The following is a 14,884-nucleotide window of genomic DNA, read 5'->3' on the forward strand; positions in this document are numbered from 1 at the left end:
GGTCTTGACAAGTTTTATAGAACGCGCCGGAATAATTCTGTAAGTGAGGACTTTACGTATAGATACGACGGTTTTATAGGACAGATAGATACATCATTCCTATCGCGAGTATTATTCCCTCCTCGTGCCCAGTTGAAATGGACATGGTACATGCTCCTGTGGATAAGGTCCATCGATACAGAATCCAATCGTATGAGATAGATTTTGATCGTACGGTGACTTGAATTTTACCCAACGATTTTCAATCGGAGGTCAAACGCGATATTCAAAGTCCTTTGAGGGATCAATACGTTCCTTCATTGAAATATTAAAAAATCGCACGGAATCCTCATCAGATCGTACGAAAAAGAATTTTTTCCGCACGTTTGGCACAAAAAGTCACTTTTTCATGCCTTGTAATGAAAAAAATTGCGAGATCCTCGTGCGAAAAAGTGATTTTTCGATTGAATTATCCTCTGAACATGATCTCAATCGTTTCTGACATTATCCTGACGGCTTCAGGAGTCAAAATAAAGAAGAATTGGGATCTCATTCGACGAATAATCCACCCGGGTCTTAAATAATTGGTTTAAAATTTTTTTTTCTGCCCATTAAATCGGATATAGCCCACAATTTTTTCGCCATCGGGAGTCAATCGATTTTATACATTGGCAGTCGCCCAAATACGCGAAACGAGAGCGTGACCTGGAAAATAAGAAGAAAAACTCTTCGAAAATAATTAAAATACTAATCTTCCATTGGAAACGATACACGAGGGCTCCTATAAACGAGTTCTCGCACATAATGTAACACCAATACACACTCAAATCCCATATAACCCAACCTTTCCCTCGTGGACCCATTGAAATGCATTAAATGAAGCGAAATACACACAGTTATGAATTTTATCTCCGGGTTTTCCAACGAAGTGGAAAATCCGTGCACCTGACAATGGGCGCACTGATCGACCGTGAAAATTAGCGAATTTTTAAAAATATAGCTGGCAAATTTTATTTCTCCGGGGGTTCGGTAATTGGGTCAGGTCTGATGTAAACAAAATCAGTGTGAAGCAATGGGCTGAGTGTGGGTGGAGGGGTGGTAATGCTGCAGATGTAAACAGAAACTTCGATTTAATACGAGATTTCTCCGAGCAACTGCTCGATGACCTTTTGCAAATGGTAACTCTCGCGTCGATTAATTCCACTGGGAGAGGGCAACCCTACGATATTTATGCTCCCGAATTCATTCAAAGGGACTGATTAATTAATCCAAATTTTTTCATTCAACTGGTGCATTAATTTGAGAATCAGTAAATCAATTTTTGCAAAATACTAAATTTCAAGACTTTACGGCTCGATAATTAATCGTTTAATTGAGTTAAATTGATAAATAAATTAGTTAAAAATATAATGCAATAAATGCTGAACGCAGAAATGAATAAATCAACGATTCAGTGCATCCAGTCGAGATTTTAAATATTTTTCGCACAGAAATCCTGACCAAATTCGGTCATGACATTGATTGCCCAATCTGTTCGTTGAAAGAATTTATTTTGTAATCAGTATTCAAGGGCAGATAATTTTTTTAACGTACCGGAGCACTGACATTAATGAATCATTCGATTCATTGAAAAAAACGCGGTCATAGACATTCCATTCGGAAGCCAATAGCAAATTTATTAGCAAAAATAAGATAATTCAGTGAATTACGGGTTTCATGACTTTGAGAATGTGCTATTAGCTGAGTGTTTTGCATCACAGATATCCTCTTTAGTTCGAAAAAATGCCACATCCCTTGAGACCGATTATTTTCGCATCATAAAACCTGGTAATAAGATGGAGAAATTATCTGTTCGAGAGAGAGGAAAAAGGCAGCAGGTGGAAAGTAAAGAACTTTACTGAAAATCCAAGCACGTCCGGTGGCTCGAAAGCAGCTGCTGCTGTTGTCCGAACAGCCGGAAAGTGCTCGCAACCACTGCTTTTTGCTCCTAACATGGACAGAAAAATTCAATAAAAATTACCAGAAAAGAAAAAATAAAAATAACGTTTTGAAACGTAATCCACGAGAGAAATAAAATTCAATAAAAAGTGTTAGTCCGAGCTGTAATTCCCCTTGTCCCTGGAATTCTGTAAATTATAATTTTTTCTAAATTAAATCGCATAGATGTTATTAAATCTTTTTCTCATTGCGGGGAATTTTTTGCTTTACCGACGCGGGGAATTTCGTTTTTGTCATGACAAAATTTCTCTAACCTAAAACAAAAATTGATCACCGTATATTATTTATTTAATTTACTCAACGATCACTCGTGAGAGATTTTTATGAAACGGTAGGATAATTTTAACCGATAATTTATCTTCTTGTTTTTCCACCGAAGATGTAAAATCCGGAAAATTAGTCGAAGTACGTCGGGGTCCCCACGAGTTGAGGACCGAGGTATTAGATATCCTTTTCATCTCTAAACGTCCGGAGAGCCCTCGCCTACAAAAGGTCCAGATAGGGATTTTGGAGCTGCTGCAGACAGCTGTCGCGTGGCATACACAACATATCCTCCAGCTGTTATTTCCCTCTTCAACTCCGCCCTTTCCTCGCTATTCACCTCCTCGACAATTTATACCTTTTTTCTCTCGTTTCCCCATCGTGATTTCAACTCTGCAACCTGATACACTGACACCTGCCTGGCACACGTGGTCAATTTTTGTTTTCTGGATGTAATAAAAAATTGTAACAAGTTAAATTTTTTATTCCCATTCCTTCTCCCGTCCATTACTGATTTCCTTTATTTTCATGTTGTACCATATCCTCCCAAGTCCTGACTTCCAGCAATAAATCATATCTCCGTTTTTAACGTTTAAAAATGAGCGAAATTTCGCTGTAATTTCTTTTAAAATTCCATTAACTTTTCTTTTACCGGAAAAATCCTCGGTTTTCCTGATTTTTCATTATTAATACGCTGATGATAAAATTATGCCAATAAATTCCACGAACCTGTCGTCAAAATAAAACGAGAATCCGAGATTTGCAATTACGAGAGATAATCGAAAAGCCTCGAATGAGGGTTTCGCACGTTGGACACGTTTTACTGTACGTTCATCGTGTGCCATCATCCCGACTGTCGTGGTCCGGAGAATATTTACGGACGTCGGAGACGCATTCCTGAGATGTCTCAGGGCATGAGACAACCGCGGTTAGTGAGTAAAATCGCATGCATGGTGTTACGCGCGGTGACTATGTAGGTGTATGGAGATTGTCCCGGACATTCCGGGTATTTTCGACCCTTTTCCCACATTCAACAGACTCTTCGAATAGTTTATAACATTTTCCTTCGTCGCTATCGCTCGCATCCTACGATTATTCTCCAAATTTTCAAGTTGTCAAATCTTCCACGATCTTCAAATCACAATTAATTATAAACAATTGGAATATTTTAATTTAAGTCTGAAGAAAACGTTTGTTCCATTCAAACAGAATTTTTATAGAATTTTTTTTCTAACTCTTTCAATTTTATGAAAAATCCTTTTAATTAATTTTAATTTTAATTAATTTAAAATCAAATCAATTTTGATCGAATCCAATTTTGGGTTTCATTCATCGAAAGGGACAACTTGAAAATTACTTTGAGGCCCTAAAATCTAAAGATGTTTCTCGCAGATAATTGAAAGCCGCCTGTCGTCGGGGCTCCGTTAGAACCTGTGCTCGACTCCCCACGGTAAAAGCCGAATGGTGGAAGGGCCAGCGCAACATTTTTGGCTACCAACCAGTTTTCAAGTGCACCGCCACCGCGTCCCTTTTCATTTCCCTTCTCTTTATGCCGTGAGACCCACAGACCTCACACCAACCGAAATTCTACCCAGAACAATAGAGCTCGACCGGATGTCACCGGTATGAAATTAAATGGAACTCCAATTTCATTGATAAGACCCCTTCCCTCGTATTATTCAAGTAAAAAATATTTGAATAATGCAACGCACTGGTATTATTGCATTAAAGACACTCAATTATTTAAAATCAAGTTATATATCTCATTTGTTAATTTATCTATTGAAAAAATGAGTGACAGCTGTTCGTGGGAAATTATATTTTTGTAAATATATGAAATAATGTTTTTAGTTGACTCGATTTGGTGATTTTGTCCTGTAAATTTTATTGCTGTTATTTTGCAATGAATTTGAAGACTGAGTACTTTGGATGAAGTGGAAAATTGTTGTCAAAGGTTTGGAATTCAACACGTTTCAGTTAAATTACGACATTTCCCCGCTAAATCTGACTCAATGTCGCTCACAAAATTCCAACAGAGTCACTGAACTTTCAATATTTTTTTACGCGAATGAAGGCAGAACTCAGCAGTTCCATTCATGATTCATCATCTCCGAAACGTTTCGCCTATCAACTAATGGCATCATAAAACATAATTAAATAAAGATCAATTGATTTTTAAAAGCCCGAATGACGTGAGTTATTAAAACTTCATTTAGCTGTAAATACCAGGGCTCCACTCCTAATGAGATTAACGTATTAAACAAAACTTCGATTATTAATTACCATCATTTCCCTGAACCCAATAGCCCAATAAAAACTGACTATCCCCTCCTAAAAAATTAATTCCCATTTTCCCATAAAAAATTTTATTTCCTTCATTTCAACCAAAAATAAAATCATTTGAGTGAAATAAAATTCTAACAATGAAATGAAAAACGTCAAATTTTTATGACTCGTCATGAAATCATCGTGTTACCTGCAACTACAAATTTCCATGACGTTCTCCCAGTTTCTGCTATGAAAAAAAAAACGTCAGTTCGCAGTGGTCAATGCGCAGGTGAGCGCAGGTGCAGTGCCAACTGTGTCTGAAATGTCCACCCACTATATCAGTTATATCGAACCGCGTGGCTGAAGGCCCACTGTCACACATCCCCTGTCATCCCCCGTAAAAAATCCCCCAATTCACGCGAATTCACTGGGCAAAATCACAAGCCCCTGTTCACAGTAGATACGTTCCGTTCGTTATCAGACCCATTTTAGGTGCAATTATTGAACTAATTAGCGGTTGTTTAATCCTCGAATTTGCTTATTGGGATTTGTACTCTCGAATACGATCGAAATGCATCGAATATACCGGCACTCGGTGGTATATGTATACCGTTGCGACGATGGCAACCAACTGACTGCACTCGGCGCTCCGCTGGCAGCGCCACGCGCCGCCCCCCGGTTCATGCTCTTCATCGCAGGTACATGCATTCCGGGTAGAAAGACCCCACGATTGGATGGGCACAATGAACGATGACCTTTGAATTTTTTGAATATTTTTTATGCCCTTTTTTAGGGGGTTAAGGGCCCCCGGGTAGGGGGAGGGATGTGATCAGTTGTTTGCGGAATTTTTTTGGAGTTGATCTATGCTGCTGATTTTAGCGGCCCTCTCTGATGAACTTTGCCTCTAATTAATTATAATTAATCGATTATTATTGTCCAGAAGTGATTAATTGATTTGTAAAATAGTCAGAAATTTATTTAACTATTGGGAATATTTTAAACAATTTTTTAGGCCAATGTAGCATTATTGGTTGTTGTAAATAGAGGTAGGAGATGACAGCCGGCCCAAGGTGGGCTAACCCTCGGCCGCCCACGTTCGATCTTCTCCGGGTCTCATTCGCGACCGGAAATCATTTTTTTTTTCATTAAAAAATAAATAAATGAATAAATTGAGAAGACCACAAATGTTTTTTTTCCAAATAATCACCAAATGTAAATTACAATGTTTACAGTCTTACAGGCAATTAATTGTGAATTAAATAATCCTAAATTACCCAAAAATAACCGGAAAAATATTTTTATGTAAAAAATTGTATCAAAATTAACTATTGACTACTTCCGTGAATTGGAAGGCCATCTGTTATCGATTCCGGGAACAGAGAATAGATCACCAGGTAAAAATGTTAACCTCGTCAGTGCTCCCAATGCTGTAACATCCCGGTTAAACTTTTAAATGCCCGCAAGGTTGTGACTCCCAGTGAAAGTCCAACCAGGCTATGATGCAATGCAATTTCGAGGAGATTTCTAATGTGCCAGGACCTTGGGGCAATTGTTCGACGACTAATGACTCGTATAATCTACGTGTGCCCACCCTATCCTTGACCATCGGCTGTTGCAACAACATCGCCTGTTAAACCAACCTCCTATCGATACTAATAATTTGGTATTATACACTAATGCATTGGACGTGTTCGTTGGAACGGGCTAATTCGATTCAAGGGGTACAACAATACGCACGCGCGTCCAGCTTCTCGAGGATGTCTCTATTGAAGGTGATGGAATTATCGAGGTCCGGGGGGGGGGGGAGGGAGAGAGAAGAGACAGGAGATAGAGGGGTTGAGGGTATGGAGGGCAAATCGATAAAGTTCAGAGATAAATTTCCACAAGAAAATGATAAACGAGGAGATTTTCTTTCCGGAAAAATTGTGATAAAAATATGTTTTTATTGGTAAAATGTTATTAGACATTGTGAAAATTCTGCTGATAGTTCTACCGAAAGAACAGAATTTTATCTGATGTCATTTGGATTTTTTACGGGGGTAAATTATGATTTTTCCAGTGCGGAAATTTTTTCTGGAAAATTCGAGTCGCCAGAATTATTTAAATGAAAATTAAATAATAATAATTGAGTGCACTAATTTACCATTTTTCCGAAAATCCGATTTTGTGTATATATCGACCTTAACTGTCAATTCACCCCACCCACCATTTAGCCCCCTCCCCTGAAGGTCACTGATGTCAAAACATTCCCATATCCCCGTCAAGTTTCATCTTAACAAAATTCAATCTTGAAATTCCACCGGATCGTTAGTATGTAGGTCCACAATGTTTTATTCATCGCAATTCTCCCCCCCCCCTCTACCCCATCCCACCCCCACCCACCCTGTCTCTCTCCAAGACCCAATTGTGTGACTTTAAACTGAGAACCACAGGATTTACCGGCATTTATACCGAAATTGTATTGCGCCCACTCGCTAAAATTCAAGTGTACGTGTATTGAAGCGGTAAATTGTGTGCGTGGGCGGTAATACTGTTGATACATCGAGCATGTCCATATATGGTTTGAAAGAGATTCGGCCATCATTTCATTATACCCAAAAAGTACTGATAGAAGAACTTAATGTCGCGAAAGAATTCAGTGGAATTTTTTTTTCTGATTCATTTGAATTTAAATATTTGTTGGTCAACAATAAATGTTGATAATTTAATAAAATATATTTTCCCAGACTCCCAACGTTTTTGTTGGCGCAAAGGACTATTCTGTAATAATTACGATATTTTTTTCGTTGTCTATTAAAAATAAAAGAATTAATGGGGAGGAAAAAATTTAATGACAAAAAACAGTTGAGTATTTGGACAGAAAAAAAAAATATATATTCGGGGTAGCAGAGCCACTCGGTAAGAGAGGAAGGGATTTTTTAAATATCACAATTTAATTATTGTCACAATATTAAGTGGCAATTTTAATTATCTACAGTGAATGAAAGGAAAGTTAAGTAAATCCCTCGCCTGTGGCGACGGTTTCATTCCCCTCTGTAATATCTTCCATTGACATTTTCATTTTACACGAGGGGAGCGTTCACTTTACGAGGCGTTTAAACAGGGATGATATTGTCAAAGAGGGAAAATAGTGGTGTCACACCAATTATGATTTTACACTTGTTGAAGAATAAAATATCCTGTCTCAAACGGTTGTCAGTAGACGCTCGGAGATTGCTCGAAGTGGAAAAAAGACTAGTTCCATGCAAATTTGAATGTATGATTCAACGAAATTGATGTTTGCACGTCCTTTTGACTATTCACTGCTCAAATACGAGAAATGAATTTTCGAATAGAGGAACATTGGCACTGGAATAGCAGTCCCGTTACTACGAATTAAATATTCTTCATTCTACTTCAATTGATGAATAAATAATTACATTTGCACTTTTCCTCTCCCGAAAAATTCGCTTCTTGTTATTTTCTATTACATTTGCAGTTACAGCAATAATTAAATAATATTCCCTGAATTATTTAAATTTCCATCATTTTTCTTCCTTTAACAAAATCTCCAAAGATTATTAAATTCCTAAAATCTATAATTCACTAAATTATTTAATTATTCACGCAAAAAATTATTTTTCCATTCAAATCACGATATGTCTCCCCTTTGTCGCGAAAATTGTCTCCCTTAACCCAATTCGAATAACTTCCAGGTGATGACGCCCTAAAAATTGTCAAACCACCAGATTCAAGCTCTTCACCTCTACCTAAAACAATGATGAAGCATTTTCCTCCCAAATTTATGATTTGATCTTGAAACCCCGACCTCTTCGTCGCCCCCACAGTGCCCCAAGGTCGATTCAAATTTTATGAGCCTCGACTGTGCAAGATAATGTGCAACAATCCCCCTCGGAGATCCTCCCCATGTACGTACGCGGCGTAAATTCGCTTTCGGAATTTCCAGGGCGTAACACATGAATTTGGCTCTCAGAATAGATCTTTTCGGCTTATATTATCCACAGAGCGTGTACAGAGCCCCGGAACAGGTTACAGAGTGGCGTATGCATCAGAAACGAGATGGCTTTTGGCTCGGAAGAATATATTACCCATAATGCGAAGAAAATCGTCTTTTGATGAGGAAAAAAAAAGTAAATTCACGCGCCAAAAGAGAGGAAATGACACATTAATGTGAATATGAGTCTCCAATGATTTTTTTGTCAACACAACAAAATAAAAGTTAATTAAAAATTGAAAATTTCAGTCACCAAATTATCGTGACAATTTTTTTTCAATAATCGGACCTTCAATTTGATTTTAAACACAATTTTAATTTTTTTTTTGATAAATAATGACGCGCCAGTTTCGTTTGCCCCTATTATTATGATTATTTACGGTACGATTAAAATCGCCTGCTGATGGGGATGGAGCACAAAAGGGCAGATTTCATTAACGAAAGGGGAAAATGAACCAACAATGAAGATGTGAATGTACTGAGATTTTCCGTCAACACCGACTAGACAATAAGGTCTTCCCCATAACGGACCGTGTGCCAACCTCTACACCGGAGCAACGTTATAGAGATAGTGGTTTTCATACTGTATTCTCAGTAAACGGGAAACCATGGGTTCGTGGTTGTCTTCCATAATGCGAATTGTTCAGATTCCTGGGTATGTCAGGGAGTAGACGGCTTTTGTTATTGATTTTCGATGATAGCGAAGGGCCGAGTGCACCACCTTTGCTTATTAAGCTTCATATTCACAGAAGAAATATTTTCCTAAGAGAAAGTAATTAAAAATATTATTCAACAGTTTAAATAATCGTTCAATGTCACTCGCCCCTTCGTGTTAAACCATATTTCATCCAGAGACTATTTTTAAGCGATAAACACTCCAACGTTAGTTCTGTAATTGAGTTGGTCTTCAGTTTATCCACTAACCATTGATTCACTGGGGCTCGCTGTTAACTAATACACACACAGGTGCACCAAAACCCCCCCGAGAAATTTGTCCCACACCCTGGACTCCCTAGTTTATCTACACGCTGGACGTGACGCTTTGGTAATTGCACCATTAGTAAGCACCGACAATACAATGTTATATATGATGTACCGTTTGTGTTATACACGTAGGGTACAGAGCAACAGCTCCTGTGGTCCTTCATTATCGATCAAAGTGCGATGAAACAATCATTTACATCAGTGGTTTTCTAATTAACGTTCGTACGTAACTCAATCGCAATTTAAACTACCGCACCTCTGTCAAGATTAAAATATGGTATTGGGTTGTCCTGGGTGGATTGAATTTCCAGGAAAATTTGTAATCACCCTGGATATCTTGGAATATAATAAACAATTTAATAAATTATCTGAAAGGTAAGAACTCACCCATCAGCACTCGACTCCAGTGTGAGAAAGGACTTTGGCAACGAAGATGATCTCTGATGAGGTTCAAGTGATCCCGGTGCTTCCGGTGAAATTTCCCGTTTGGTTGGTGCACTTCCGGGTCGGGCGTGATCCTTATCCCTGACAGGATCTCCACCCTTACCCCCTTCGACAATCGTATCCTCCATCGGCGTTGAGCCTCCACTGCTCTTCGGATTTTTCGGGCTCTTCGTGACAGTTCTGTCAGATGTTGTTATCCAGATGTCACTGCTGGATGACGAGGAAGTAGTCACCGATGATGTACCATTTGTCGACACTCCCACGTTCTTCATCACTTCCGGTGATGCTCTAGCATTTCTGTACTCCCACCTAGTCGTCCCCTCGTAGCTATTCGGTGATGATCGTTTCATCGCACTCTTCATCTCCTTTCGCACATGTGTCTTCCGTGTATCACGATCATCAACGATGTCTAGGGAGGCTGGTGAGGAGCATGTGCTTGCACGATCCTTCGATTGGCTTGTCACACTGTCCGTGGAGACCCGCCGGTGAGTCGGATAACTCTGGGAGATCTTCATCAGGGGCTGAGGTTGATTCGGTGAGTAAAGACTCTCGGAGCAGTGGGGCCAGTAGTTGCAGGTGCTCGTGTTGCATCGTATCTTGTTCATGTCATTCATAAAGTTGCTGGTGGTTGGGGTTGTTGCGCCCCGTTGAAGACTCTTGGCTCGACGATCCTGATGAGATCGGGACTGTTTTGAGGAGATAAAGTACACATCGTAGGGCTCGCGACGTTCTTGGGCATCATCGCGAGAGTCAAAGTGACTCGAGACAATGCTCCTGACTGATGCTCGGCTTCTTGTACCATAAAGATATTCAGTTACAACTTCAGTTTCGCGGAGGTGCTCTGGGTTTAGGGCTTCATCGGTCGATTGAGCTTTGCCTGGAAGGGATTATGTGATTATGATCGGGTAGATGGGTTTCCTGAGGGTGTGGGACTCCCATTTTCTTAGCTTAATCAGAGTATAATCGCAGGAAGAATTCTATTAATTTTTTTTTCAACAAAAACGATGAAATAATTTGGAATTTCATATCATATTTATGATTATATGATGTAAATATAATTCTATATATTCCCGACATAAATAGTATGTGAGAAATATGTCTGAGATATATTTTATATATTTTCCATGTAGATATATTTATAAATAAGGAAATTGGTGCTATCTATATTGATCACGACGGATTTATCTGATTTCGCAACGTCCTGTACTCGATTGTTATGTAAGTCATGTATTTTGGTTTTCCCTAAGGGGATCTACTTCACCGTAAGGACATAACAAATAGCCTTCTATCTGTCTACATTCTCCTCGACATCTTCATCTTCAATAAGCTAATGGCATTGCTGCGCAACTCCCTGCGCATAACATGACAATGGCCATAACCCTATGGGATTATTATCTGAATCGGTGATAGTCGTTTTTTTGCAACTACGGTGATGAGAAATTACAAAAATTGATACCCCGGAGTTTTCACTTTATGAAATAGCGAATACGAATAAAGGAAATGCCATTGCCCATAAACATCAAATTTATCGTCTTCGATCCAAGAATTTTTTAATATCCGCTGATAACTTCTCCATAAAAATTTTTAGTTTCGAATCTTGAAACCCGAGAGTATTCGCGGAAGAACGGAAAGAAAACAAAACCGTTGCTCATTTCAAGACGTAAAGGGCATGCGCCATTTTCCACCGACTAGTGCATGTAAAGAGAAATCAGGGAATCAGGGGAATCCCAGAAGGATTATATGATAATTTTGTACGATGCAGTGTATGACAAGTTGACGCGACCGAATTTCCATTTGTTTTAGACATCAGAAAGACCCCTCCGCATAAAAAAGGCCCATTTTATTTAATAACTTGAATAAAAATAAGGGTTTGATAATTTTTTATTATCGAGGTCGAGGTCTCGATCTCAACAGCTTTATCAGCTGTTGAGATACCCGAAAAAATCCCCTCACTCTCTGTTCCTCAAGATGCTAAACAATATTCTCATGACCAAATGTCAACAGACAACTAGTCCCATCCCTCCTCCCTTCCCCGTAAGCCTTTGGTAAGGGGAGTCCCAGAATAATCAAATGAAATAATAATTACGAGCAGCTAGTGGATATCTCTTACTCCTCTCCGTCGTACTGGGCTTGTCAGTGATCTTGACAACCCTGGCATCATTAAAATGTTCCCTGGGGGTCTGGTGTGCACCAGGCGAACGTTTCTCCGGTAATTGAAGGCTCTTGGATCTCCTGACTCGAGATGTCTGCAGTGAATCTGGTGATCCAATGGTATTTCTGAAGCCCTGATGCTGTCCCCGTTGACTAGATCGTTTAAAATTATTTGGTGATCTACCAGTTCCACTGTTCGACGATGTTGACGGTGATGACGAGGACGAGGTAGAGTCAAAGGACAATTTACCAGCATCAGACGAACCAGGAGATCTTCTCAAAGACTTTCTCGACAATCTCTCCTGAGAAATAGACGCCTTGGCGTCGGGCGACGAGTCAAGTGGACTCGGTGATTTTACTCCCAAATTAAGTGAAGAATCTGGATTATCATCCTCATCACCATCCTCGTATCCTTCAACCGACGAGTCCGTGTTTTCAGCGAGTCTCGGCATTGTATTACGACTGACAAAACTGTCAAGACTTCTAAAACCCATTGACGATGATGATGACGAGGATGATTCACGATATCTCTGGGCAAATTGAATTCGCCGAGTGGTGGAATGATCCTCCAGGGATTTAGCTGACAGCAAACGATATTGCTTATCCTGAACAGGCTTCTGGTGGTTACCACTTGACATCTGCGATTGACGTCTTGGTCTTGGCTTAATTGCCGTACCAATAACTTTTCTCGTTTGCGAGCCCCAATTTTTTGGAGGCGGTGAGGAAGGGGGACTGATGACATCGCTGTCGATAATAGCATTTGATCGGGGTAGAAATGGTGCCTTTGGATATGTACCCCGTGTCCGGATTTTTTTTGCCACATCCTGGAAGGCAGGTGGTGGTGATATTATTGGTGTTACTGATGGTGGTGAGAAGGATTCAATGCTGTGGGGTGATGCACAACCACTTGGTGGCTCATAATCCGTATTCTGGAGCTTCAGAAAGTCAGGTCGTGGGGTAGAGTCCAGGGTTAAGCTTCGTCCATAATCAGGACACTTGCCTGGCTCACTATTGGTGCAGTGATAGTCAGCCAATTTAACAGCTCGTCGTGATAAGGGAATTGTACCGCTGGTGGTGCTGTTGTTGGTGGCTTGTCCAGTTTCGTAATTAGTTTTACGATTTTCGTCTAGTGATCTCTGCTGTACCTGCACCCAACCAGATCTACCCAGGTAGACACCATCAACTTCACGATCGCACCAACGCACTGGGGATAATTCACGACTGCATTCACCACTTATGAATAATTCACCGGATGTACCGCTGCTACCGGTGAAGAATGAATTTGATGGATCGCGACGGCGATGATTTCCCTCACGACAGTGATGATTTCTCGATGGTGTTGTTGATGGTACATTGACAATGCTTGTTGAACTGCCTTTTGGGGATGGCTGACGTTTTGAATTGGGAATTGAGGTTGTACGGTTGTAGATTGTGGGTCTGGTTGGACGACAGGACTTTGATGATTCCCAGCTTTCTGCTGAGGAGGCACCACGCATGTGGAGAATTGAAATATTTCCCCTGGACAGGCAAGAGGACGGTGGGTTAGCTAGGGGGATGAAGAGTGCCGGGGGTGAGGTGCGGGGTTCTACCAGGCGCTCTCATGCGACCGCAAAATGGCGGAAAGGGGGTAAATCCTTGACGCCGGAAAGAATTAAACAGTGGAATAGTCGAAATGTAAAACGCACTTGCGGTCCATTTTCATTTGTAAATATTAAAAGAGGGGGAATACAATATTTTTTGTCAATGAAAAATGCAAAGGGAAAAAAATCCATTAGAAACTTATAAACTTTATAACTCGGTTGTGATATTATCTGAGGAGCGAGAACTTTGGGAAATATTTTCAATTCGCAAGAACATTCTTGTTCATCCCCTCATTATTAAAAATGCATTTACCAGTCCGAGTCAATTAATATTAAATTAACTTTTCTCCGGCTGTTTTTTAATTCAAACACTCGTCTGTTTCCATTTTAAGAGCATTAACAACTCGACAACAAATAGTTTTTTCAAACTCAATATCCGGGATATTTCTTCGGAAACTAAAGTAACTTATTTCCTCACCCAGAACTTTCAACGTCCCCTCTACATTCAAACATGCCCTCTCCAAATACCATTCGACAAAAAATAAATTACGAAAAATAGTCACGTTCACCTTTTCTCTGTAATCTCCATCTGATACTGTTCAATCATCGTGAAAGAAAAAAAAAACTACACAAAAGACTTTATGAAACCGAGATGGTTGGAATTTACCTATCGGCTCGTTCGCGATCGATCCTGATGACCGAATTGGCGGTAGAGTCCACGATCTCGTTAGAATCCGACGCGGGACTGACTCGTCGAGGTTGCTGTACCGAAGATGAGGTCGTAGTTCCAGTACTGACGCCCACGACACCCACGTGGCTTCCCCCATCATCGCTTGACTGTTGTCGGGAGGATTGTTGGGATGTCTGAGACAACCATCGACGCTGACTCGATAGCCTTGATGATCCTGAGACCGGCTGATGACCTCCTATTACACTAGCACTTCCGCTGTCCAATGAAGTACTCTAAAATCAAAAAGTTGGGAATTTTTTTCATTTAAAATTCAAGACATCAAGAGAATAATTCACAGATTTTTTTAGTGTTTCATTCAAATAAATCAGCGAATGGATATTAATTAATTAATAATAAAAAGATATTGTTAATTACTATTAATGAATATTTATTCATGTAGTCACTTGGCATTGATTAATAATAATTGGGAACAATTGGATGAAAAAAAAATATAATAATGAGAAAGTACCGAAAAAATTACATTGGAAAATCCAA

General features: G+C 39.7%; 1 protein-coding gene across 3 annotated transcripts in view; it reads right to left on the bottom strand.

Annotated features, from left to right (window-relative positions):
• Positions 1-14,884, bottom strand: part of Rhogef3 (Rho guanine nucleotide exchange factor 3) — a 47,783-nt gene that overhangs the window by 13,295 nt on the left and 19,604 nt on the right. For all 3 annotated transcript variants that reach the window (XM_064131703.1, XM_064131701.1, XM_064131702.1), the window contains exons 4-6: positions 14,327-14,622; positions 12,015-13,597; positions 9,872-10,805 (exon numbers count right to left, since the gene is read on the bottom strand). In XM_064131703.1, coding sequence (XP_063987773.1) covers positions 9,872-10,805; positions 12,015-13,597; positions 14,327-14,622 — 2,813 coding nt within the window. The remainder of the gene's footprint in view (positions 1-9,871; positions 10,806-12,014; positions 13,598-14,326; positions 14,623-14,884) is intronic.

The sequence above is a fragment of the Diachasmimorpha longicaudata genome, chromosome 12 (assembly GCF_034640455.1).
Source record: "Diachasmimorpha longicaudata isolate KC_UGA_2023 chromosome 12, iyDiaLong2, whole genome shotgun sequence".
Taxonomy (NCBI): domain Eukaryota; kingdom Metazoa; phylum Arthropoda; class Insecta; order Hymenoptera; family Braconidae; genus Diachasmimorpha; species Diachasmimorpha longicaudata.